This window comes from Hemibagrus wyckioides, linkage group LG09, assembly GCF_019097595.1.
Source record: "Hemibagrus wyckioides isolate EC202008001 linkage group LG09, SWU_Hwy_1.0, whole genome shotgun sequence".
Lineage (NCBI taxonomy): Eukaryota > Metazoa > Chordata > Actinopteri > Siluriformes > Bagridae > Hemibagrus > Hemibagrus wyckioides.
Window position 1 is genome coordinate 3251199 of NC_080718.1, and position 24287 is coordinate 3275485.

At 38.8% G+C, this 24287-nt stretch overlaps 2 protein-coding genes across 3 annotated transcripts in view; one reads left to right on the top strand and one right to left on the bottom strand.

Moving 5' to 3' along the window:
• fam184aa (family with sequence similarity 184 member Aa) overlaps positions 1 to 16512 on the bottom strand; it is a 32025-nt gene extending 15513 nt beyond the window's left edge. Inside the window, exons 1-9 of one of the 2 annotated variants that reach the window (XM_058400076.1) lie at positions 15994 to 16512; positions 14034 to 14867; positions 12754 to 12889; positions 11823 to 12004; positions 11373 to 11558; positions 10475 to 10597; positions 7772 to 7933; positions 6152 to 6273; positions 5634 to 5784 (exon numbers count right to left, since the gene is read on the bottom strand). In XM_058400076.1, the coding sequence (XP_058256059.1) occupies positions 5634 to 5784; positions 6152 to 6273; positions 7772 to 7933; positions 10475 to 10597; positions 11373 to 11558; positions 11823 to 12004; positions 12754 to 12889; positions 14034 to 14867; positions 15994 to 16242 (2145 nt within the window). In that variant the 5' untranslated portion in view covers positions 16243 to 16512. The remainder of the gene's footprint in view (positions 1 to 5633; positions 5785 to 6151; positions 6274 to 7771; positions 7934 to 10474; positions 10598 to 11372; positions 11559 to 11822; positions 12005 to 12753; positions 12890 to 14033; positions 14868 to 15993) is intronic. The other variant, XM_058400077.1, reaches the window with a different exon arrangement.
• A 4553-nt stretch (positions 16513 to 21065) lies between these two features.
• Positions 21066 to 24287, top strand: part of si:ch211-266g18.6 (uncharacterized) — a 15631-nt gene continuing 12409 nt past the window's right edge. Inside the window, exons 1-3 of the mRNA XM_058399846.1 lie at positions 21066 to 21297; positions 22457 to 22602; positions 23374 to 23446. Coding sequence (XP_058255829.1) covers positions 21170 to 21297; positions 22457 to 22602; positions 23374 to 23446 — 347 coding nt within the window. The 5' untranslated portion in view covers positions 21066 to 21169. The remainder of the gene's footprint in view (positions 21298 to 22456; positions 22603 to 23373; positions 23447 to 24287) is intronic.

Genomic DNA, 24287 nt, shown 5'->3' on the forward strand with positions numbered 1-24287 from the left:
TCCATCCATCCATCCATCCATCTATCTTCTGAACTGCTGTATCCTACACAGAGTTGCTGGGAACCTGAAGCTTATCCTGGAGAACTCAGGGCTTCCTGGACAGTGTGGCATCCATCCATCCATTCATCAATTCATTCATTCATCTATCTATCTATCTATCTATCTATCTATCTATCTATCTATCTATCTATCTATCTATCTATCTATCTATCTATCTATCTATCTATCTATCTATCTATCTATCTATCTATCTATCTATCTATCTATCTATCTATCCATCCATCCATCCATCCATCCATCCATCCATCTATCTTCTGTACTGCTGTATCCTACACAGAGTTGCTGGGAACCTGAAGCTTATCCTGGAGAACTCAGGGCTTCCTGGACAGTGTGGCATCCATCCATCCATTCATCAATTCATTCATCTATCTATCTATCTATCTATCTATCTATCTATCTATCTATCTATCTATCTATCTATCTATCTATCTATCTATCTATCTATCTATCTATCTATCTATCCATCCATCCTTCCATCCATGCATCCATCCATCCATCCCTCTTCTACACTGCTGTATCCTACACAGGGTTTCTGGGAACCTGGAGTTTATCCCAGGGAACCCGGGGCAGGCATCCTGGACGAAGTGACAACTCATTACACTGACAATTTAGAGATGCCAATCAGCTTAAAATGCATGTACTGGGAGAAACTGTAAAACCTGGAGGAAGCATTGGGAGAACATGCACAAAAGTCAGGAATCAAACCCCCAAACCTTGTTGACTGATTTTCCGTCTAGCGTAGTTACAGCTGTCTCTTGATTACGTTATGCTCTGTCTGTCTATCGATTTTGTCTTTTAGTTCGATGAAACACACATCCACTCGCTTCCTGATGTATTAGGGGGATTCACTGGAGGTATTTTTAAAATTACTATATAACTTAAGGAAATAACCTGATTCAAAGAGGCACAGAAGGAAGGCTTATTTCATTTTATTTCCTCTAGATGCCTAGTTTATTTCCCACTTTTCATTAGAAGGCATTTACAGAGATGAGTGGTTTATATAACGCAGTTTACAGCATGACTCATAACAGCAGAGATGACCAACTGTTCACAGCATCACTTCTGTCCTTGTAGAGATCAGTACACGATTTTCCTGCATGGACAATGAACTTAGTATAGAGGTGAGTGCACTTTTATAGTTCACAGCTCACTTCATTCTTCCTAAAACACAGAAAAGCCTTAAAATAGCTTGACATGTTTATGTAATATCTGCAAGGCCACCCTCTAAACAGAGATCCTCAGATTATGGAGTTATGGCCTGTGAACGCATCTTGTTAATAACACAGAACTAAATTACATCCTGCAGGAACCCGAGATGCAATATCCAGATCCTTAGGAGGAAAAAAAAGACAAGGCATTAAAAAGAAAATCAGGGTTTTTTTGCTGCTCCATCTTTTGTAGCTCAGTTTCAGGAACTCAGATCATGCCAACGGAGCCAGAGAATCATCTAAACGTGGATGTAAAAGCTTTAAATCTGGATTAGTTGTGCTAGGGACTGAGAGTTTCACAGAATCACCAGAGTCACTGTAGACTCCATTATTTTGGACTATAAAGTCTCCTCTGTAACATTTATGTAAGGAGTCTCCAGTACCAGTTTTTTGACAGGGTTGTGGTTTACGACTTTTACATCTGCTGTAGCTTAAGAGATCAGATGAGCCAGTAACTATAAATGGATAAAAATTCTAGCACTCCTCCTTACATTCTTTCAAAATTACTTGTTTGTGTTACACAAAAATCATAATCAGCTGTCTAATAATGTGCATGCTTTGCACTACAGGCTATTAAAAATCATTTTTAATTCAATTTCAGAGTGTAAAAAGTTCAATTAATTAAAGAATCTAATTACTAGCAAACTATGAAAAATATGGAAAAAGAGAAAAAAAAAACATTAAAGAATTGGACTTCCTGTGAAAGGAAACAACCCCCCCCCCGTCTACTGCCAGACATTTGTGCCAGCAGCTTTTCTCGTCTCCTCAGTGACAGAGCGAGATAGTACGAGCTGTCATATTCCTTCACGTTACTCGCTGAGATGAACGCACCGGGAACAGAAAACATACCCCCTGACTGCTTTGAGATTTGTGCCACCTGATGAAATATTGGATTTAAATTGTATTTATTTTACCCCACACTGGGTCACTGGGTTGTTGGCGTGTCCTGACAAAATAGCAGCTAATCCCTGACAACATCTGAGCTGCGAATAGAACTTCATTTAGGATTAATGTCTAAGTGAGCGCTGAATTACAGCATGTTGCCTGCCAGCGGGCACTTAATACAGGCGTCGGCTTGAAATGTGGGATGGAGAAATTACAGAGGACAAAACACACTGCGGGGCTGCCCCTGCTAGACCCACACACAATCAGAGATGCCACAAAGCAGTTTTTACGCTCGTTTCCTTGCACAAAAGTGTGTGTCGACCATATACTAATGATATATCTGTAATACCTCAGACACTAAATGTCAGCTAACTTTTTCTGAAACACCAATAATTTGCAGTTTCTTAGCTTGCTAATCAACAAGCTAATTTTCATGCTAGCTCACAACGACAGCAGCTCATGAATAACCCCTACACATGAAAACACATTAGCAGTTCATCTTGTTGGTTTATTCACAATAGCGTATTAAATAAGTAACAGAAATAGAATCAGAAAGAACATTTGGTGCAGTCGAACACTGTGTATGCCTTATGCAAAATGCAGCATGGTAATCTCCGGATATATAAGGTATAAGGGTGTCTGAAAAGTCTTGTTTATGCTCTAAGGAAATCGGTTTCTTTTTCTTGAATTAAGAAAATTACCTGGACACATTTCTTAAGTAATACAAAGCAACCTTGTAGCTCTGAGATAACATTTAAAAGCGATTACAGCACCTTCATACAAAACAAGCCACCACCTTATAATACAGTGGAACCTCGGCATACGAATGCCCTCCCTTATTTTTTTCCAGTCAGCGAAAGCTGTTTCAACCCACGATACCAACGGTGCCTTCAGCGTGCGTTCAAAAGCTAGGTGATTTTTGTTGACAGATTGGTGGCGTGGGTGATCTGTTCTATTTTTAGCCCAAGCTTGGTGGGACGACTTCCTGTGAGGACCCTTGCCATGGAACGCTTGGCTTGGGTCAGTTCTTTGTAAGCAGCTACACAGTTTAAATACCCTTCGTATTGGTCATATTTTTGGGTGGCTGGAACGGATTATCTGCATTTACATTATTTCTTATTCGTTTCACAGTACAAATTTTCACCTCCAGAATGAATTAAATTCGTATGCTGAGGTTCCATTGTATTTAAACGGAAAGCGTGAAGGAGGCCGAGCCGAATGTGTGCAGCACTATTAAAAATAGGGCACAAAAAAAGTTATTTGCGAGTGAAGAGCGCTTCATTTCTGCGAGCACTGAGCACTGAGACGTGACCATACTGCAACTAATAAGCTGAACGAAGGTGAAAGAAATTTCTTTCAGTTTGTGTCCGAGACTCTTCTGTTATGCAAAATACTAAAATGTTTTACACTATTAATGAAAAATCACAAGGTAAAGGTGTTCACCAAGACAGATACGAAGCTCGTGAGGTTATGCTGATTAACAATGATTTATTCATCTTCAGAAAATCCAATAAAAACAATTTGAAATGTATTTATCTTCAGGAAGTGCTTTATCCAGATCATGGTCACTGTGCTTTAAATGACTTAAACAAAACCAATCAATGTGATTAGGAAATGGAAAACAATTGTAAATGTGATTGTGGTTGGAATATTTTGGACAAAATACAATAACAGTGGACTATTTTTGGAGACACCAGAGGATAACCAATAAACAAAGACGATAACAAAGCCAGAGTTGGTCCAGAACAAGGTCCAGAATCTCTGATCAGCGAATGATAAAAATAATTAAATTTGCTCAATTTTGTCATACGATATCAACCGCTGAGCTTGCTTGCTCTGAAACACACAAAGCATCTTCTACCTACAGTAAATGAACTGAGAGGCCCTGAGATTGTCTAGTGTTGCTCTGATTGACAGTGAGAGAGAGAGAGAGAGAGAGAGAGAGACAGCGAGTAATGCCATTCCTCCCAGCCTGAGAGCACAGCCAAGTTTGCTCTCTCGGCTCTGAGCCACAGCTGGCACACTTAATAGTTGATTGGAGACCAAGATGAATTAATTAAACCGGTGGAATCAGGTATGGCTCCTGCTTGGTTGGAAAAAAGCCTGCAGCTACACACGTTCTTTTGGGAATAAGATTGAGGAGCCCTGCTGTAGAGCCTGATTCAATTTTCTAGATACTAAACAACATCATAACAACACTATATAACAATAATTGCTTTAAAAATATTTAACTTTGAATCAGGAAATCTGCAGCATTTTAATTTGAAATAATACCATAGTAGAAAGATAGGAAAAAGTAAAAGATAGAATAGGAATATTATAATAAATAAATAAATAAATAAATAAATATCTTTGCACTAAAACTGCAAACATATTGCACATATGCACTTTATTCATAATAAAATAAAAAATAATAAACTAAAATAAAATTTAAACTACACATATTCATTTCACCATATTTATATTCATATCATCAGATATTCAAATCCTGTATTACTATTATTATTATTTTTTATTATTATTTATTTATTTATTTTTATTTATTATTTTTTTTAAATATTTTCTCTTTTTTTTCCTCTGTTCTGTGCAGATCATTTTATTTCATTTTATTTTATTCTACTTTTAAATTTGCTTTTTTAAACTCTGTTTTTACTCTGCTATTTCTATTCTTATTCTATCTGACTGAACAAGGACAGTCGTAAAAAAATATTTTGCTGTCCCAATAGAGAAAGACATCACTGAAAAACACAAGAAATAAATTGTTCATTAATAATTGATGTGGATTGATGGAGTATATAGAAGAGTAGACATGTCATGTTGTGCTGTTAGAGCACAATAAAAATAATACCAGTTTGACGTGTCCATATTACACCAACGGGTTGTTATTTTCCTCTAACAGCAAATCCTGTCGATTTTTTCCCCCTTGCTTTATAGTATATCATTTCCAGAAAAACTCTCTTGCTAATTTTCTGACTGGATGGCAGTGTGTTTTAAAATATATTTGCAATCAATCAGCTTAATGATTGCCCCAAAGTTAACAAGAATTAAAGGAAAAGAAATGATTGATTTATGTGTTGAAAATGTGATTAATTAAAAATGATTTGAGCATGCAGAGATAACGCCGTCTATAAATTACCAGTCAGTCAGTTCGTCTCCTGATATGAGAAAATACCAGTCCCTATTTTGTGTCTTGGTGTTTTTCTTCATTCTTTTCTGATAACCCATTGTCAAGCGTTATCTCTCACTCTCTGTATAACTGTCACATTTCTGTCGACACATACGTCATGACGAGTGAATTATACATAGAACCATGCCGGCTTCGCATTATTAATCTCCCTTATTTATAGCAAGCAGTGACTCATCAACACATTTAACGCTGCTCCTTTACATAGACGTCAAACGGCGCAGTGAAGCAAATTGAGACAAATTGAGACAAATGACATACTTTCACACAAGGCGAGAACGGCGAGAGTGCGCTACCTGCTCCAGGAGATCCTCCACCCTCCTCTGCCAGCTCTCTCTGGCTGTCATGATCTCCACATCTTTCTGCTGAGATAGCTGGCTGAGCGCTGCTTGTTTATCAGCCTCGTATTCATCTGTCAGCTCCTCTCGTAGCGTCTTCAGCTCAGCTCTACACACACGTACGCGCACACACACTTTTAATATCTTCTTCTGTACAATAATAACCTTAATATCACTTTCCAAAAATAAATAACCTCTTCTGGCTTTTATGTATAAGGATCAAGCAAGATTTAGAAGGACCAATAAACTTCTTATTTATTTGGTGAAGACGTTCTTTTACTCCAGCTGTGCTTTGTGAACAGGGGCACTGTCATGCTGGAACAGGTTTAGCGAAAGGAAATTGTAAAGCGTCAGCATTCAAAGACATTCAGTTGTATACTTTCAATTTTGGTGGATATGGGTGTGTCTGTAAACCTTTGGCCATATAGTGTATGATCTATGAGACCTTTCTGCTGTGTGGATCCTGGTTACGCTACCTCAGAGCATCTGTCCACTTGTTATCGAGCTCCTTGGTAATTTTATCCATTTTCTGCTTCTCCTCAGCTTTAATGGTAATGATCCTGACCTCATGCTGCTGCTTCTGGCTTTCGATCTCTTCCTGTGAAAAACAGCAACAGGGTTTGAGTGTGTGTGTGTGTGTGTGTATAATAGATCGTTATTGCCAAAGACAGAGTGATTACAGTTGATTGCACACAGGAATCATTAGGAACATTTGTTTTTCCGCATTCTAAGCTTGGGCATATGGAAGACAATTAGCATCCCGGGCCACATTCACAACTGAATAGGGCTTAATTTTGCTTTTTTTCCAAACGCAAGATAATTCACCTTGCAGTGCTGTGATGCCCAGCTGTGCCGTGAAAGTTAATACGCATAATATTGCATCAATTGTGACATTCTCACAAATGAGGCACTATGTATTCATATCATGCTTTTCTTTATGAATACCCAATAATTCATACTTTCACTGTCTGCTGTGTGATTAATGTATGCAGCAATCCTGAGTCATATGCTCTTACAAATCCGTATCATGATCTTGTTTCTGTCTTGTTGCCGGAAACATATTTGTATATGTAGCAACTGCTATGCAGCTCTGTTACACTGAATTCTGTTTGGATGTTGCTGGATTATTTTGGCTAAAAGCGGTTAATAAATGCAAATGTCAATTCATAAATATTAATGGAAAGGATGCTTTCTGAACATGTAGCTCGCAGTTGCAGGATAGAGGTGACACGAGCATGACCTCAATATGCATTTATTAGAGAGAATTTGAGAATTCAGAGAATTCTAATCAGCATTCATAGCAGGGGTTAAAAGATGAGCAGATGGTGTGGCTGCAGGCAGATTTATTAATGATATCCAGGGACAGGCTGGTAGGTCAAAGACAAAAACAAGTATTATAGTAGGAATTAGTAGAGTAAGACAACTAAACCAAATAGAACTAGCAGTCACTGTTGTGTGTTTGCATACTGATTAGAAACTGAACTATAACTGCTTTTAATGTATTCAACCAAAATGCAAAAATGTATTCAACCAACCAATGACAGGTCTACTGGGAAATGTCTCTATCACCTTTGCACATCTGGATCCTGACATTTCTGCCCATTATTCTTGCCAAAATTTCTCAAGTTCTCAGGCTGTTGAGCGCAATTAGATTTCTGGCAAAAAGTGCCAGTTTGTTTCATTAGAACCTTTTTCCACATCACTGCTGAGACCAACATGACTTTTGGTAAACCCCAAATGGCTACTGTGGATTGTCCAAGCTAGTTTCTATGTGAGATCTCTCCAGCTCCTTCAGAGTTATTCTTGGCCTCTGCTTGCATCTCTGACTTATGACCTCCTTACCCTGCCAGTGAGTTTTGGCATGCTCTTTCCATTTTTAAAAATAATGGATTTAATAATGGCTTTTGCTCCATGTGATGCTCAAAGTTTGGGATACTTTTCAACAAAGCACTGACTTATAATTTTCCATTATCTAACTTCTAATGGCAACCATTTGCTCCAGAACTAATTTAGATAGATATGTGTGCTAGGCACTTCATATGGGAAATAGAGAACATAGCACTAGTCTGTCATGGACTTCATGCCAAAAAACGTACCTGTATATCAGTAAGGACATGACTGGTTTCTCTCACTCTGGCTCTTGTAGCATCCAGCTCGATGAGCAGCTTCTCCTGGTTCTCTTTTAGACGAGAGATGTGATTCTCAGCTGAATCCAGGTTTGCCTCACCCTCCTTCACCAGCTCCTTCAGATGAGATACCTAAAAATGGGCAAGCAAAATAACTTAATCATCACAGAAATAAAACTTACCTAGATGTACTGTATATTTCTTTTTCCCAAGTTTTTTTTTATTTATTTCAGAACAAGATAGTGGCAATTGTTGAACAGCTGACATATACAGTTCTCCTATGGATGAGCTGCCATTCTACATTGGTGAGAATGTCCTTTCTTCTGACATTAAAAGCATCATTTTGAATTGTCTGCTAGCCCTGGGTGGTTTGGTATCCCTCATGTTCTCTGCTGCTCTGGTCTATGCGGGTGTTATTTACAGTACACTCCACTGAGTACATCCAGCCATTATTCTTGCCAAATCTCAGGCTTTTGGTAAGCACTTGAGTACCCTAAATCTACCTCACAGAGAAAGCTCTAGACAGTGCCTGAAGGGCTTTTGTTGAGGTTTCTTACAGCAAAGAACCTACATCAGATCAGTGGCTGTGATGACAGTGTTCAATGTCTTGTCTCAAGAGTGGCAGAAAAGTAGAGCAAAACAAGGTACAATTCTAATCAACTAATTTACAGAGTTTCTTGTTTCAAATACGGATAGAAGGTTTCATCCAGGTTTTGCTAAGGGGTTGATCTTTTTCCCTGGAGGTCCTTTTATTTCATATGACAAGAACCACAGGACTGGGTCACATCCATAGACCTACAAGATTCTTACCATAGAATATTTCAATATTCCTCTGCATAAATCAGGACATCATTAAAAATGCTCCACCCCACTGTACCATGCATGCCAGTGAGTTTTACCCGGAACCCTGCCTGTGGTATAGACTTTTTTAGAGAATGCTTGGACTGATGACAGCAGCTGCATCGGTAATTCCCCTAGCATTCACAGAACTCCAGGCATTCCTCGGATGGATCACTAGCTTGCAATCATCACAGACTCAAAAGTTCCTGTCTCAGTAGACAGAGCCCAATTATTGGCCAGCTTACAGGGCAGAGTAGAATGAGTCCGGTTGGAGGCTGTTCCCTGCCAAAGAGAGATAATCACCACAAAAAGCATCCCCCACAGCCTGGTGGACCATCTAGTGTTACAGAGGTCCTGTCCCTGCAGTGTTATGTCTGTCAACTGACAAACAAGACTGACATGTGGTTCAGCTGGTCTTAAATTTTTCTTGACAATTCTCAGATATCACTTTGTTCTAGTCTATTTAATCACTGACAGCCAGTTATGTTATGCACAAAAGGTGAGGGTGAAGTTTTTTTTGCCATGCATGATTTACCCTCAGGTGGGCCTTACTACAACCTTCTCAAAGACAGCAATTTATTTGGTGGTGAAATGGTTGACAGGCCTTCTGTCAAAACTGGGCACACATCCAGGGCAATAGTGTCTGCAGTGTGAAAGCAGCCCAGATCTGGGAGGTAGTATATTTAGAAGCAGAAACTTTTTACCTATCCTCTTCCCTAAACAAGTGCACTACTTAGGCAAGGAAATGGTGTCTCTCTGTAGCGCACTGGGATTCATCCAAAGACAGATAGATTCCCTTCAACTTTTTTTGTGATTAAATTGAACCGGAGTCTGTTGTTAAGCATAAACATATGTTGAATAAGTTTCTGTATACATTTGTACACCAAATCAGATGTATTTTCGCTTAAAAAGTCGGATACACAAGGTTATGTTATTGTCACACATCTACTGAAAAGGGTACGACCCTTAAGCTTCCTGAAAGAAGATGGGCTTTTGTTATCCATCCATCGATCCATCCATCCGTCCATCCATCCATTCATCCATCCATCCATCCATCCATCCATCCATCGATCTATCCATCCATCCATCCAACCATTTTCAGAACTTCTTAACATTCCCAGGATCACAGGGAGCCTGTAGTCTATCCCCGTGGACACAGAGGGCACCCCCTGGACAGGATGCCAACCCATCACTATTATCTGGGCTATTGTCTTTTAATGTTTTAACCCTGCTTTTGACAGTATATTGCACTGTTGGATTATTTGAGACACCACATGGCTAAACTCAGGACATCACACTTAGTAAACATGAGATATAGCTAGTTAAACCCATTATTTTACCACAGTGACTTAGTCCATAAAGCACCATATTGAAGGAATACCCTTATAACTGCACCTATATAACGAATCTCTGCTGATCTACACATTCCATATTTGCTCCAGTTTGGTTCCACTTTCCTTATATGGTCATAGTTTCCTGTTGCAGTTCTCACCTCCATTTTAGTTTCACTGTATGTTCAGGAAGTATTTTATTTGTAAAAGTCTGGCCTTGTCCTCGGTCTTCTAGTTTCTTCTTTTGATTATGGTCAAATTACTATTTTATTATAATTTTGACTCCAGCAATGGACTATATTACAATTACTGTAAACTGCTGTAATACATGCCTAATACATACACTTTCTGTGCTCACCTGTAACGTGTTGCACTATCATGGCTAGTATTATGGCAGCAGTTTATTATAGCAGTTATAACAGGTCAGTCAAGAGTCTGACAAATTCTTTAATTCGTTGTCTTCTTCAGCACCATGCTTGCTGTAGAGTATTGTGTGTCGTACCTCTTGGTTGGCGATGTTAAGTTTGGCAGTGAGCTCCTCGCGGAAAGTGTCCAGCTGCTGCTGCATGCGACTCCTCTGTTCCTCCAGCGAGAGACGCTGAATCTCATACTGCTGTTTCATTTCCTGAAACCAAACGAAAGTCTTTAAACCATACTCAAAAATTGGTAAAAGTGAAAAACACACAGAGGATCGGCATGGATAGGTTGATGACTGAACATGTCTAAGACCCTAAGGAATTTTTGAAGGACAGAATGTCCTCCAGATGGAATTTACAGGTTTATTTTCTTCTAAATATGACAGATGTGGATCCAAGGGTGCATGTCATACCTTGGTAAGTATAATGAGAATCGTCAGATCTGAAGTCATGTGTTGTTTTTTGTCAAATGTACAAAAATATCTCCTTGCAGTAACCGTCATCATATAAATCATTACAGGCGTGTCTGGTTATGTATGGTAGAGCATCCAAAATGCACCAGCTAAGTTATTACTACAGAAACAATAGTGTGTATCAGAGCGAGGACATTAATATCAACCTGTGCAGCTTTGTCAGAGCTGCTTATCTAAAAAAAAGATAAATCAACCCACTGACTAGATAAACAAGAACATTGCAATGCAGTATCATTTAGCACTCCTGAAGCCAACGGAAAGTGTAAATGAAGCTAATGTATCACACACGCAACACACTTTACTCCAGCTGATGAAATAGACGCACTCAGGAACCATCTTATTCTGAAAGCAAACCAGGAAGCCATTTTTTAAAATCAATACACAGAACTGCATCCAGCCTCTGAGACTTCCTGTGCAGCCATATATCTTATCTTGTCATAGTTAGCGTACGATATTTTCGTACCATTTGGTCTTTTTCCTTCCAATCTTTTTTTAAAATATGAGCACCTACGTTAACGAGCTGGTTCTTCTCTCTTTCTGTGGCGCTTTGTGCACTTTCTAGCTGTGCTCTGTGCTTCTCCATAACCTCCTTAAGAACCTCGGCTTCGTTTTCTTTCATTTGAATAGCCTCCTCTTCGTATTTAGCCCGAGCCTGAGCCAAATCCAGCTCGTAGGCTTGCTTCTGCTCACACAGAGCCTGTGAATGAAGCACAGATGGGCTTTAGTACACCAGGAAAGTGGCCCCAATCAGAGCCAAGTGATCATTTCATAACTTTCACTTATCATTGTTATATATAATATCTCTAATTATCTGTAATAATCTGCAGTGCAGTTCTTACTAGTGCTATTATTACCAGTATAGTACCTAAAGGTAAAGCTGAGGATGGATTAGTTCTCCAGTAGTAATAAATCTAGTGACATCTATAAAAAGAGCTAGGACAGGAAGAACAAAATGACCCACTTTTTCCAGGTTGAGAATCTGCAGGCGCTGCTGTTCGTCTAAAGCCTGGCTCTGACTCTGCAGTCTGTCCTTCTCCTCCTCCAGCTGGACTATCTTTTCCCTCAGACGACTCTGCTCCTGCTGCAGGTCCTTAATCGTGGCCTCGTGACTCATCTGAGTGGCCTGCAGAGTGCCGATCTGACCTGCGACAGAATACAACAATCTGTCAGAACACACAAGAAACTGAGAATAAATGCTCACTCAAAAAATGAGTAAAGAACAAATATTTGCATGGAATTTGCTATAAGAGACAGAAGGATAACAAAGGCAGGTCGGATAGATAGATAGATAGATAGATAGATAGATAGATAGATAGATAGATAGATAGATAGATAGATAGATAGATAGATAGATAGATAGATAGATAGATAGATAGATAGATAGACTGAGTGAGAGAGACAAACAGACAGATGAACAAGAAAAACAGACAGACAGATACCTGTAAATGACTCAGAGAGACAAAAAACAGATAGATAGATAGATAGATAGATAGATAGATAGATAGATAGATAGATAGATAGATAGATAGATAGATAGATAGATCAACAAAATCCAGAATATGAATAAAATATTAATGCCACCATCTTGGACCAGCTACAGTGATGTTAATTAAACTGGAAGTCAGAAAATAAACACAATATAAAAATCTCATTATGAATGTAATTATAATGTAAATGTAATGAAGTGATTCCACTGAAATCCCTGAAGTTTAAATCCCAGAGTTCTTAACCAGGCATACAGTTAGAAATCAAACAGCAATTAATAAGCAGCATTCGGTGCCATCCATCTTGTCTATATGAGATTGAGTGTGTGTGTGTGTGTATGTGTGTGTGTTTGTGTGTGTGTGTGTTTGTGGGGGACTATAATTGTGTCCCTGAAGCAATTCATTTACTGGCTTTGTGGAGGATTTCAGTGGCCTGCTGTTGCACTCGATCTCTGCTTCCCTCCAGCTCATACTCTGTATCCTTCAGCTGCATCACCCAAATCTCACCGTCCTGTATGGCCTCCTCCAGCTGCTTATGTAACTCCTGTCCAGGGAAAGAAACTGATCATTCCTTTAATTCGGTACCATTAAAAAAAATCTTCGAATATATTTAATAGTTACATTTGCATCATACTTTAAGACAACATTACAAAGGGTGCCAATAATTCTGGAGCTCTATAACATAAATCTATTGTTTATAATGTATTGATTATTACAATAAATCCATTTATTTTCATTGCTGTTAGCTTTTATCATTGATTTTACTCGCACATTACTTTTCATATTGTTATTGTAATATATTTAGCCTATTTTTTTTTTATTGTTTTTATTACAGAATTTTAAGTTTTATATTGTAAGTAGTTTGTTTTGCTACTCATCTTTAAATTTTGGAATTTTAAAATGAAAATGTATTTAATTTTAAATGTATATAATATATATTTTTTATGTAATCATTTTTAAAAAAAAATGTAAAATATTTTTTTCATTTTTGAAATTTTTCTTCTTCATCTTCTTCTTCTTAACATTTGTTCTTAAATTTAAGTCTGTAAAGATGGTTAAAATCAATATAAATTCTATTTTTAAAATACTAAATTTAATATTTTTGGTTAAAAAACAGTAGTTAATAAAAAAAAACACATTAACGCATCAGAAAATATAACAGCTAATCAGGATTTAATATATGAACACAAACCATGTGACACCTGTTTACCATGTTTACCATAAAATAAAAAATATTTATTTTATATTATATCTCACAATTTGGAAAAGAAATGATCAGTTTGGGGCGGATTTTAACTTTTGTCTGTGAAGGTTTTTTTTTCAGTCATGTCCTGCTTTTACAGTAGGCCTAGTGTGGGAAGATGAATAGACTTCTGTTGAAATATTAAACACTTCTTTATTATTTAAAAACAACGGCTCTCTAAGTGAAGGTCTGGAGACCCCCAGGGGTCCATGAAACATTCACAGAAAGTTCTTTCAGTTATTCATTTTTTTACTAGCTCTTTTAATTGATTGTTTGCATATGTATTAAGTTCATGCATCAGGAATGAAAAGGGTTTTTTTTTAACTCCAGTTCCAGTTCTTGTACAAGGAGCTCAAGATTTTAAATTCTTTGATCCTAATCAGCGAAATCCTACTCTGTTAGACCTCGTAGTATTATAATTTACTAGCTGAATACTGATCATCACCTGAATGGTGACCTCGGCGTTATTGAGCGATGCCTGGAGCCTGTTGGTCTTGTCCCGGCTCTCACGTGCCTCCTCCTGTGCACGGTGCAGATCGGAGCGAAGTTTACACAGCGTTCTTTGCAGCGCGGCCTCCTGCAACTGAAACTCCTTCCTGAGCTCCACTTCACTCCTCTTCCAGGCTAACAGGTTCTCGGTTGTGAGTTGCTGCGTGCGCCTCATAGACTCAAGCTCGCGCTCGTAAAACGCACGCAGATCGTCCAGCTTTGCCTCATACTCCTCCTCCAGGTTCTCCTTTTCCTGCTTCAGCTCCTCTATAAGCTCCTCTAGCTCGATCAATTCCTCCTGATCTACACATGAGGAGGCGCTCTGGCTCTGCTGGTGGTTCTCCACCAGCTCCTGCAGCTCGTGGTGATGAATGGATTTGAGTTCGTCCATCGCTCGCTGTTTCTCCTGCTCGACTCGGGCTTCCAGCTGGCTGAAGGAGCGCAGCTTCTCCTCGAAGTCACATCGGAGATCCTCAGCTTCGCGCTGCATGGAGGTGACACGCTGCGAGTGCTGTTCCTCAGAGCTGAGGCGCATCTCCTCGACACGGCGCCGGTACAGCTCGAACTCAGCAAGAGCCTCGTGTTTCAGCTGCTCGTGCAGCTCCAGAGATTCCTCCAGAGCGTGGAGCCGCCGCTTCAGCTCGGCTTCGGCACCCATCCTGTTCCGGTACTGCAGGATCTTCTCACGCGTCTCGCTCAGGATGTGCTCGAGCTCGTCGTCATGAGTGTCTTTCAGGGACCGGATGGCTTCTTCATGCTCATCGTTTTTGGTGTTCAGTGCATAAATGACCTGCGCAAGTTAAGCAAAAAAAAAACAGGGCCGTTATCTAAAAACTCTTATTTTTGAGAAATATTATTTGAAATTGTTTTTTATTCTGATTAATGCATTTTCTATAACAACATATAGGACTACTTACGCTCATTTAAATATTTTAGAGCTTTACAGGAACAACATGTGCAGGGATTTTTATGTTCTAAAACTTGTACATATTAAAAACGTGTAATTGTTGATGCAGTAACATTTTAAAGTGTGGTTACTTTTTTTTGAAGGAGTCTCTACTAACGAGGTTCATCACCATGGGAAATCTTCTGAGCAAAAGATTAGCACTTTGACATTTCTGGTAGTTGAACATATTATTTTTTGGTCTTATAAATTCAAGAGAAAGGAAAAAGAGACAGTGACAAAGGGAATGTGTTTATAGCTGCTGTAACATAAGTGAAAACAGGCGCATATAAATTGCGACAGCATAAGAGGAATAAAACACCTGTAGAAAAAAGCAGCAGTGTTCTTGATTTATGTCTGACATTATATCTGGGGAAACTTTGCTTGGTTTTCTCTTCCAACTCAGTAAGTACTTGCTTCCTGCTGCTTCAGGGTTTTTTACTGCGGTGAACAACGATTCTCCTTTTCATCTTTAATTCATCCCACGATCTTTCTCATCCTGGCTAATTAGCATACTGTAAACTGTTTGACTCAGTATGCCTTTAGTGTTGCCAGCCTATGATTATCACACAAAAAAAAACCCTCTGGAAAAAAAAAATAAAACCCCTGATGAATTTTCACTGTTGTAAATGAACTCATTACCAGTTTGGTACTTTGAGTTACATAATAAAAGCATGCAGTGCATTCAGTGAGTTGTATATTATTACATTATAGAAATTGCTCTCCTGCCTCGAGGTCTCAGATACACACACACACACGCGCAACATGTTAAAATGTAAAGATCTACGATGCAATGCATGCATTCAAAAAAAATAAATAAAAATAAAGTAAATAAACATGCCACATGTTCAGATGATTGCAGAAGGCTAATGATGAGGTCATGCTGTGGCTTGACGTCGAAAATACATAAGCAATATGTAATGCGAATGTGAGCAGTGTGCGATGACCATCGTGCATAATCGATAACGCAGACCTTGGTGAGCTGGGCGATTTTCTTGCTCATTTTCAGGTGCAGCTCGTGCGTGTACTCCATCGCGAGTCCCGATTCGTAAAGCAGGTTGCATGATGTTGAGGACGGACTGGTTCCTGATGCACACGAGGCAGGAGCAGCAGGGTTTCCAGGAGGAGGTGGAGGAGGAGGTGGAGGATGCTGTTGCTGCTGCTGCTGCTGCTGTTGATGCTGCTGCTGATGCTGCTGCTGCCGTCCTGCTCCCGTCGCCATCTTCACGGCTTCCCATTCCCTCCGTTCACAGTATTATAGATGATCCTCTGTGAATGGTGTTGCACCAGAACTACATCGGATCACACAAAGGCATCCCGACTCCCCCCCCCCCTCTCTCTAGTGCCAGCACAGCGCGTGCGTTAAGCCGCATCCAGAATCCAGAGGCGTCATGCGTTGATCGGGGTGCGCGCGGCGAATGAGGGCTGAATGCGTGTGATGCGTGAAGACGGAGCGCAGATCATCACCACCTCCTCCTGCGCAGCATTTCTTTCTACACGACCACATTCCGAATCCTGCTTTAAAAAAAGAAAAGGAATAGAAAGAAAAAATCACGTGACGGTGCTGAGCGCTGAGGGCTGTTTCATGACGTCATATTTGTTCCGAACACGCTGCTGCGTATTGGTGCGTGAGCTCACCATACAACTGTTCATTCATAACACAATCACAAACTCCTGATTTCTGGCACATCTCTTATTCCTTTTCTCCAGGTTTCTATGACAGACACCCTGGATGTGATGCCAGGCCACATTCACACACTCTAGCCAGTCCACCTACTCAAGTCAAGGGTTTTTTTAATGATTTTTTTTTTTATTTTACTTTTATTTATTAATGTGTGTGTGTGTGTGTGTGTGATTTCTCTGTATAGCTTGTATATTACTCTATGACCACGGTGCAACAGTATGCAAGACTACATAACATGCAATGCACAGCTGTATTAGATGAGTGCAGGAGAGATTCTGTTTTTTTGGGAGGTTGGAGGAAACCAGAGAACCCCAGAGTAAAGCCAGATGGACACGGGGGGGAAACATGAGAGACTCCGGACAGTAAACCGAGAACAGGATTGAACTTTGTACCCTGAAATTGTGAGGCAATGCTTTATTCTGGATTACTACTGCTACTACTACTGCTAATAATAATAATAATAATAATAATTCAGCGGATAATGATCTGCCAACAGTGTGGAAATAATTCAGAAATATATTTGAAAGTAATTCAATTTCCCAAGATGCATTGAAGAGCCCCAAAATGGCCATCATGGACTCCATTTCCCAGCAGCCACCCCCATTGCCTGGTGCACACCTGTTTTCAGTTTCACCTTGATTAGCTTTGTTATATAAGTCCTGATGAGTCCCCATCTTTTGTAGGAACTGAAATGTGACTGCTGAATGAAAAATGATGGTTTATGGTTTAAACCCTGCATATTAAACCCTCATATTCCTGTTTTTGGCCTAGATGAGTGGAACCCAATGTTGTCTTTGGCTGTTGTAGCCTTACAAGGTACTGTACACTCTGACATGCTTTTCTGCTCAGCATGGTTGTACAGAGTGGCTGTTTGAGATACTGTAGCCTTTCTGCCAGCTTGAACCAGTCTGGTCATCCTCTTCTGACCCCTCTTTGCATTTTTACTGCAAAACTATATAGCACTCGCTGGATGTTTTTGTGCATTTCAGTTTAAACATTTCCAAAAGCTCAGTTTCCAAACTACTCCATTCAGCCTTTCTGTCACCAGAAACGTCCCAAGCTTCTACCCTGTACCTACATTTATTTATTTATTTATTTTACAATGTGATGCTGCACACTGGTTAATTACTCACTTCTAACCTAAAACACTCTTAAATCTGCACACTTTGTTTGTGGATATTTTTTTGGTTTGAGCTCAGATTTCAGTATTAAATTTTGCCTCAAAGAAAAATCTTGTCTCAAAATGATTCAACTTATTAAAAAAATGATGTGCATAGCATTTTTTCTGTGCTCTAATCATCAATGTTTATATACAACATGCTTTATTTGGTGATGAATGCCACCTACTGGTATAGTTTTTCAAATAACCCCATCAGCATATCTCCCCTCCATTTGAAAACGAGGCCAGAGACCTTCTACTTTAACCCTATCCATGCTTTCCCAGATTTAATCATGTCTTGTGTCTTTAACATATATTTTAAAACCTTTGGGTTTTGAAGATGGAGAAACGTTTCTGCTACACCTGCATGGTTTATCGTAGTGAGATGATTTCAGGAGCGTCCTGTTTGCTCGCTGTAAGGCTTTGTTCATTTACTTACAGGGTGTGGTGTAGTAGTACTAGATAGTGAACAATAACTCCGCTATCAGGTGCCGAAGGAGGACTTTTATTTATTCATGTTTTTTGGATTTTCAGTCACACAAGGTCAAGAGTATGACAAAATCGATAAATTGACATGACTGGAGTTTTGCTCATTCATTCACAGCATGGTAGAAAAAGACAGGAAAACTGCTTCTACAGATTTATAAAATAAAAACTAAGAATGACTTGCATGTACATTTAACTAATTTTTTTATTTTAACATAAATCACTTGGACCATTTAGAATTGGGTAATCTACAGTAAATATGCAATATATTCAGTAAGTCTCCATCTGTCTATCCATCTCTCACACACACACACACACTGATCAGCCATAACATTATGACCACCTGCCCAATATTGTCGGTCCCCCCTTTGCTCCCAAAACAGCCCTGACCTGTCGAGGCATGGACTTCACTAGATCCCTGAAGGTGTGCTGTAGTATCTGGCAGCAAGATGTTAGCAGAAGATCTTAAGGTTTCTCAGCAGAATATTGCCCAAGGTATGACCCTGCCTCTGCTGGCTTGCCTTATTCCCATAGTCCATCCTGGTGCCATGTGTTCCCCAGGTAAGTGACGCACATGCACTGGCCATCCACATGATGTGACATGACGTGTTTCATCAGACCAGGCCATCATCTTCCTTTGCTCTGTGGTCCAGTTCTGATGCTCACATGCCCATTGTTGGCACTTTCAGCAGTGCACAGGGGTCAGCATAGGCACCCTGACTGGTTTGCAGCTATGGAGCCCCATACACAACAAACTGTGATGCGCTGTGTATTCTGACACCTTTCTATCAGAACCAGCATTAACTTCTTCAGCAGTGTGAGCAACAGTACCTCATCTGTTGGATCGGCTCACACGGGCCAGCCTTCAATGAGCCTTGGCCGCCCATGACCCTGTCTCCAGTTCACCACTGCTCCTTCCTTGGACCACTTTTGATAGATACTGACCACTGCAGACCGGGAACACCCCACAAGAGCTGCAGATTTGGAGATGCTCTGATCCAGTGGTCTAGCCATCACAATTTGGCCCTTCATCAAACTCGCTCAAATCCTTACGCTTGTCCATTTTTCCTGCTTCTAACACATCAACTTTGAGGACAAAATGTTGACTTGCTGCCTAATATATCCCACCCACTAACAGGGGCCATGATGAGGAGATCAGTCTTATTCACTTCACCTCTCACTGCTCAGAATGTTATGGCTGATTGGTGTGCGTATATATGTGTATATATAAGACTTGACAACGTTAATTATGGTCCAGTTGACATTTTGCTTTTTAAAGCTCTAACCTAAATGTGGTGTTTTTTTTATTTATTTCAGAAACATTTCCTCTCGACAGAATTTGCCAGAGAATATACTACATCGATGTGAGTCAAGTGTCTTATGAAATCGTCCAAAAGTTCCTTTTCTTTGCTCTTTTTTTAATCACATTTAAAAAGAAGAAATCCTATTTTAAGTAAAAATCTGTAAAGGCTTTTTATATGCTTATAGTACATATCATGGATGACAAATATGTAGATTTATGTAAATAAACTGCTTGTATATCTACTATACAGTTTCTGTAATTCTTCAGTAGGACATGTGGATATAGTCCTCGTCATACGTCTTGCCTGTCTTATGTCAACATATATCCAGCAAATTTAAGGCAGGGTTGCCAGGTATTTCCAAAACTGCTCAGAAAGATTGGAAACCTAGCTAAAACCTCAGGCATTAGAAAAGGGAGACTCATTTATGTTCTTTTTGTCAGTTGTAAATACATAAATTCACCCTTGAGTGCACATTAATATCATAACACCAAAATCCCAATTTACTGCCCCCATCATGGATAGCTCATAAATCTTATTCTTACACTTTTTGTTAGTAATAGCCAGAGATTTGTGGAATTTGTTGAAATTTTTTAATTACACAACCCTGGCAACCCTGATCCCAAACTTAATTTTTTTTTGCTGAATTCTGCTGTTTTTATTTTGGGTAGGGATCTATGATGATATGTGATAAATTAGTAAAACTATGCCAAAGAACAAATTTCAGCTTGTTGCTCATTTCAGAAAAATATGCAATCTAATCTTTACTGGGGGAAAATTGAGTGTGTTGTATACACAGGAAAAGGCGGGAAAAAGATGTTGAGGATGTCGGATAAAATCTTTCTCTCTATTCCTATTTTGGTGTGGGTAATAATTTCAGGCTGAATAACTTGGAACATACATATTTCTGCGTGAACTAAGTGTGTTTAAAGCTGTCGATCCAACATTTCAGCCTTTTTAACCACCATGTTCACAGACTGTGCTGCATTTCTGTATTTGGTGTAAATAATGAATTAGTTAAACACAAGTTAAACATCTAGTTCCTAATAAATTGTCAAGTCTGTGTGCGTTCCTTTACCGTATGTCTTTGATCATACCCTAACTCCTAGAATCCTGTTTTTTAATACTTCATGAATATTGAAGTCAAATGAGGTTGTTTGTAGGTAGTTCTCTTTCAGGTTGACTAACTGACCAGGCCTGAGAATACATGAAAACATTTTTATCATAGATATCAGGCTTTCACCTTTTCACATAGTTATATGATAGCAGGCGATATCACTTTTCTCCCCACAGGTGCAGTTTACTTTCTACACCACTGATATGATGTCAGAGGGCCTTTAGGTGTTAATATGTGACTGGAGACTTGGCAGAGGCGTGGCAAGTGTGCATGAACACACACACACACACACCCCAAACACTTATCCACAAGTCGAACACTCTGAGAACCACTAGACTCGAAGAGGAACAGCAGTACACGTCTACTCCCAGTTTTGTTCTCCTGAAAAAGATCCGTTGCAGGATGAAAGCGTCCAGAGATGCCACCATATTTATTGACCTGAGCTTTCTTTCTCCTGAAGAGGAAGCGGTTATTCAGAAAGTGCTTCTCAGAGACGAGGATTTGAAAAAGAACGAGATTGGACGTGTAAGGTGAGCGGCTGTACGCAGCTCTGGTTTCACTACCAGGGTTAAACCACAGGCATCATAAGGATTTGGATTTGATTTGAGGGTTTTTTTTTTTTTGAGATACTTTTGTGCTTGATCTGTGTGGGGATTTTCCATTAAAATGGCAACGTTCATGTCACAACACGCATCATTAGGAATTTTGCCTGAATGCAGATGAAATTGAACGCAGTCCAAAAATCAAGTGCGGAACATAATAAAGAGAACAAACACAGCTAGATATGGTTTTTATTTCACTTTTAAACAGTGTTACGTTCTTTTAACCTTAATCTATTTAATTATCGAACCTATTATCTTCAGTACATCATTGTGTGTGTGTGGGGGGGGGGGTCACTTTGTATTTGATAGCTTTTATTTCTTGATGCACCCAGTTACATTAGACACATTCAAAGACTACGAGAATTGGAGCTATTTTGTAATTATTTTGGTTAATATACAAATTTGAACATGCATAGCTGTGGTCAAAGGATATAAACAGTGCATCTATAATCATTCTCCTCACAAATAAGCGAATAAATGAATTTAAATACAGGAATCAGAAGAACTAAACACTATAGGAAAACTAAAGAAATTAGCATTTTGATGATTTACAAATGCTAGAACGTATAAAATAGATAACTATATGAACTTAATGTTTACCTTATTAGGAACGCCTGCATATTCGTGCCGTTATCTAATCAGCCAATCAGTTGGCAGCAGCACAATGTATACAGTGCTGCAGAAACTGGTCCAGAGCTTCAGTTAATATTCACAAAAACAGTGTGATCTCTGTGACTTGAACCGTGGTATCGGTGTCAGTATTTCAGAAACTGAAGATCTCCTAGGATTTTATGGAGAATGGTGCAAAAAACATTAAGGAAATCTTAAGTATGGTAGTGGGGCATCTGAAGGCTGTTTTGGTAACAGGGATCAGAGAAGAATGATCAGACCTGTCTGAGCTGACAGGAAGTCTGTAGTAAGTCAAATTATCACTCTCTACAACCGTGGTGAGCAGAAAAGCATCTCCGTGTGCACAACACCTTAACGGGCTGTTCCTAATAAAGTGGACATTTGAGAGAATTGCTTTAAATGGAGTAAATCTTTTCTCCTTAAACTCAAAGTGACACTTAATCTCTGTTTACACCAGGAAGCTGAGGGAGTCGGTCCCAGACCCGAAGCAGCTGAAGGTGTTATCAGGAGAATGGTTCGAGGACCTCAAGTCTAAGCGGTACGGCCGCCAGCCACACGTCTCGGCCGTAGTCCGCTCCTCCATGAGATGGAAGAAATCAGCAGGTATCTGAGATTACCTTCAAAAGATTAATGTGTGATATGTTATGTAGCACTGGCACTGATGCTTATACTTATAACTAGACAGAGCTAAGGGTTGTATTTCAATAAAATATTTATTAAATAAGGGTTGTATGCAATAAAATATTGAAATAATCTAAAATATTAAAATTTTCATGCTGGATCATGCTAACCAACCCCCCCCCCCCACCAAATAATTAAATTTAATATTATTTAATCATTACATTTCACTTATACTGTGGAATAGTTTATATAATGTTCATTCTATTATGTAACACGGATTTTACTTTTCAATTTTAAGAACAATTTCTAATTTCTTTCTTATTTTGAAGCTGAATTAATTTTTTTTACATGCTGATGTTTATGTAGCTAATTCTGCTGATGCTTCATGTGTGAGACTTGTATAAAATCCAATTACTGAATAATTTTTTAATTACAGCACACAAACAAACAAGCACAATCAGGTCATAAATCATGCAAAATAAATTTCTATTTCTATTTATAATAAATTTCTAAACTTTTATGTATGATGGAAAAGTCATTTTAATTATTTAATAATTAATTAATCTTCATAATTTTGATAATTAATTTAATGATTCGTTTTAATAATTAAATGTAATTATTATTTTTAATTATTCAATATTAATAATTAAAATTAATTCTAATAATAATTATTGATCAGTAAATCAGTAGCCTTCAGTTACTCATTTCTTAAGCCAATACTTAAGATTTGTCTTTTGTTGCTTGTTGTTACAGCCCATAAACCCAATCCCTTCTTGAAGGCTCTGCCCGAGGATAAAGATGAAGAAAAGAACAAGACTCACCCAGAGTAAGGCGAGATTTTTATTTATTTATTTTTGACCTTGTACACTGCAAAGCGAGACGGAGAACGGTCGAAACGCACCACCCACTGTAAACACACAGGGTGTGTGCTGTATTAATCATTCACACTGAAACTCAACACACAGGCCAGTGAAGGTGCTGTAGTGTATAGATATCATTTATTATTGTAGAATTTCTCCTCTTATTTCTAATAGAGCTGTATAGCCATCACACATCACACACACTGTAGGTTAATATCTGTACCAAGAGACATTTTTATGTGGAGAACAAAACTTTCTGTCTGTCTGGGTTTCTGTCTGCCTCTCTGTCTGGTTTTCTTTCTTTCTTTCTTTCTTTCTTTCTTTCTTTCTTTCTTTCTTTCTTTCTTTCTTTCTTTCTGTCTGGGTTTCTGTCTGCCTCTCTTTGTCTGGTTTTCTTTCTTTCTTTCTTTCTTTCTTTCTTTCTTTCTTTCTTTCTTTCTTTCTTTCTTTCTTTCTTTCTTTCTTTCTTTCTGTCTGGGTTTCTGTCTGCCTCTCTTTGTCTGGTTTTCTTTCTTTCTTTCTTTCTTTCTTTCTTTCTTTCTTTCTTTCTTTCTTTCTGTGTTTCTCTCTGTATCTCTTTGTCTGCTTTTCTTTCTTTCTTTTTTTCTGTTTGTCTGTTTGTGTTTCTGTCTGTCTCTCTCTTGGTCTTTCTTTCTTTCTTTCTTTCTTTCTTTCTTTCTTTCTTTCTTTCTTTCTTTCTTTCTTTCTTTCTTTCTTTCATTCTTCATGTCTGTCTGTTTGTCTCTGTCTGTCTGTCTGGGTTTCTGTCTGCCTCTCTTTGTCTTTCTTTCTTTCTTTCTTTCTTTC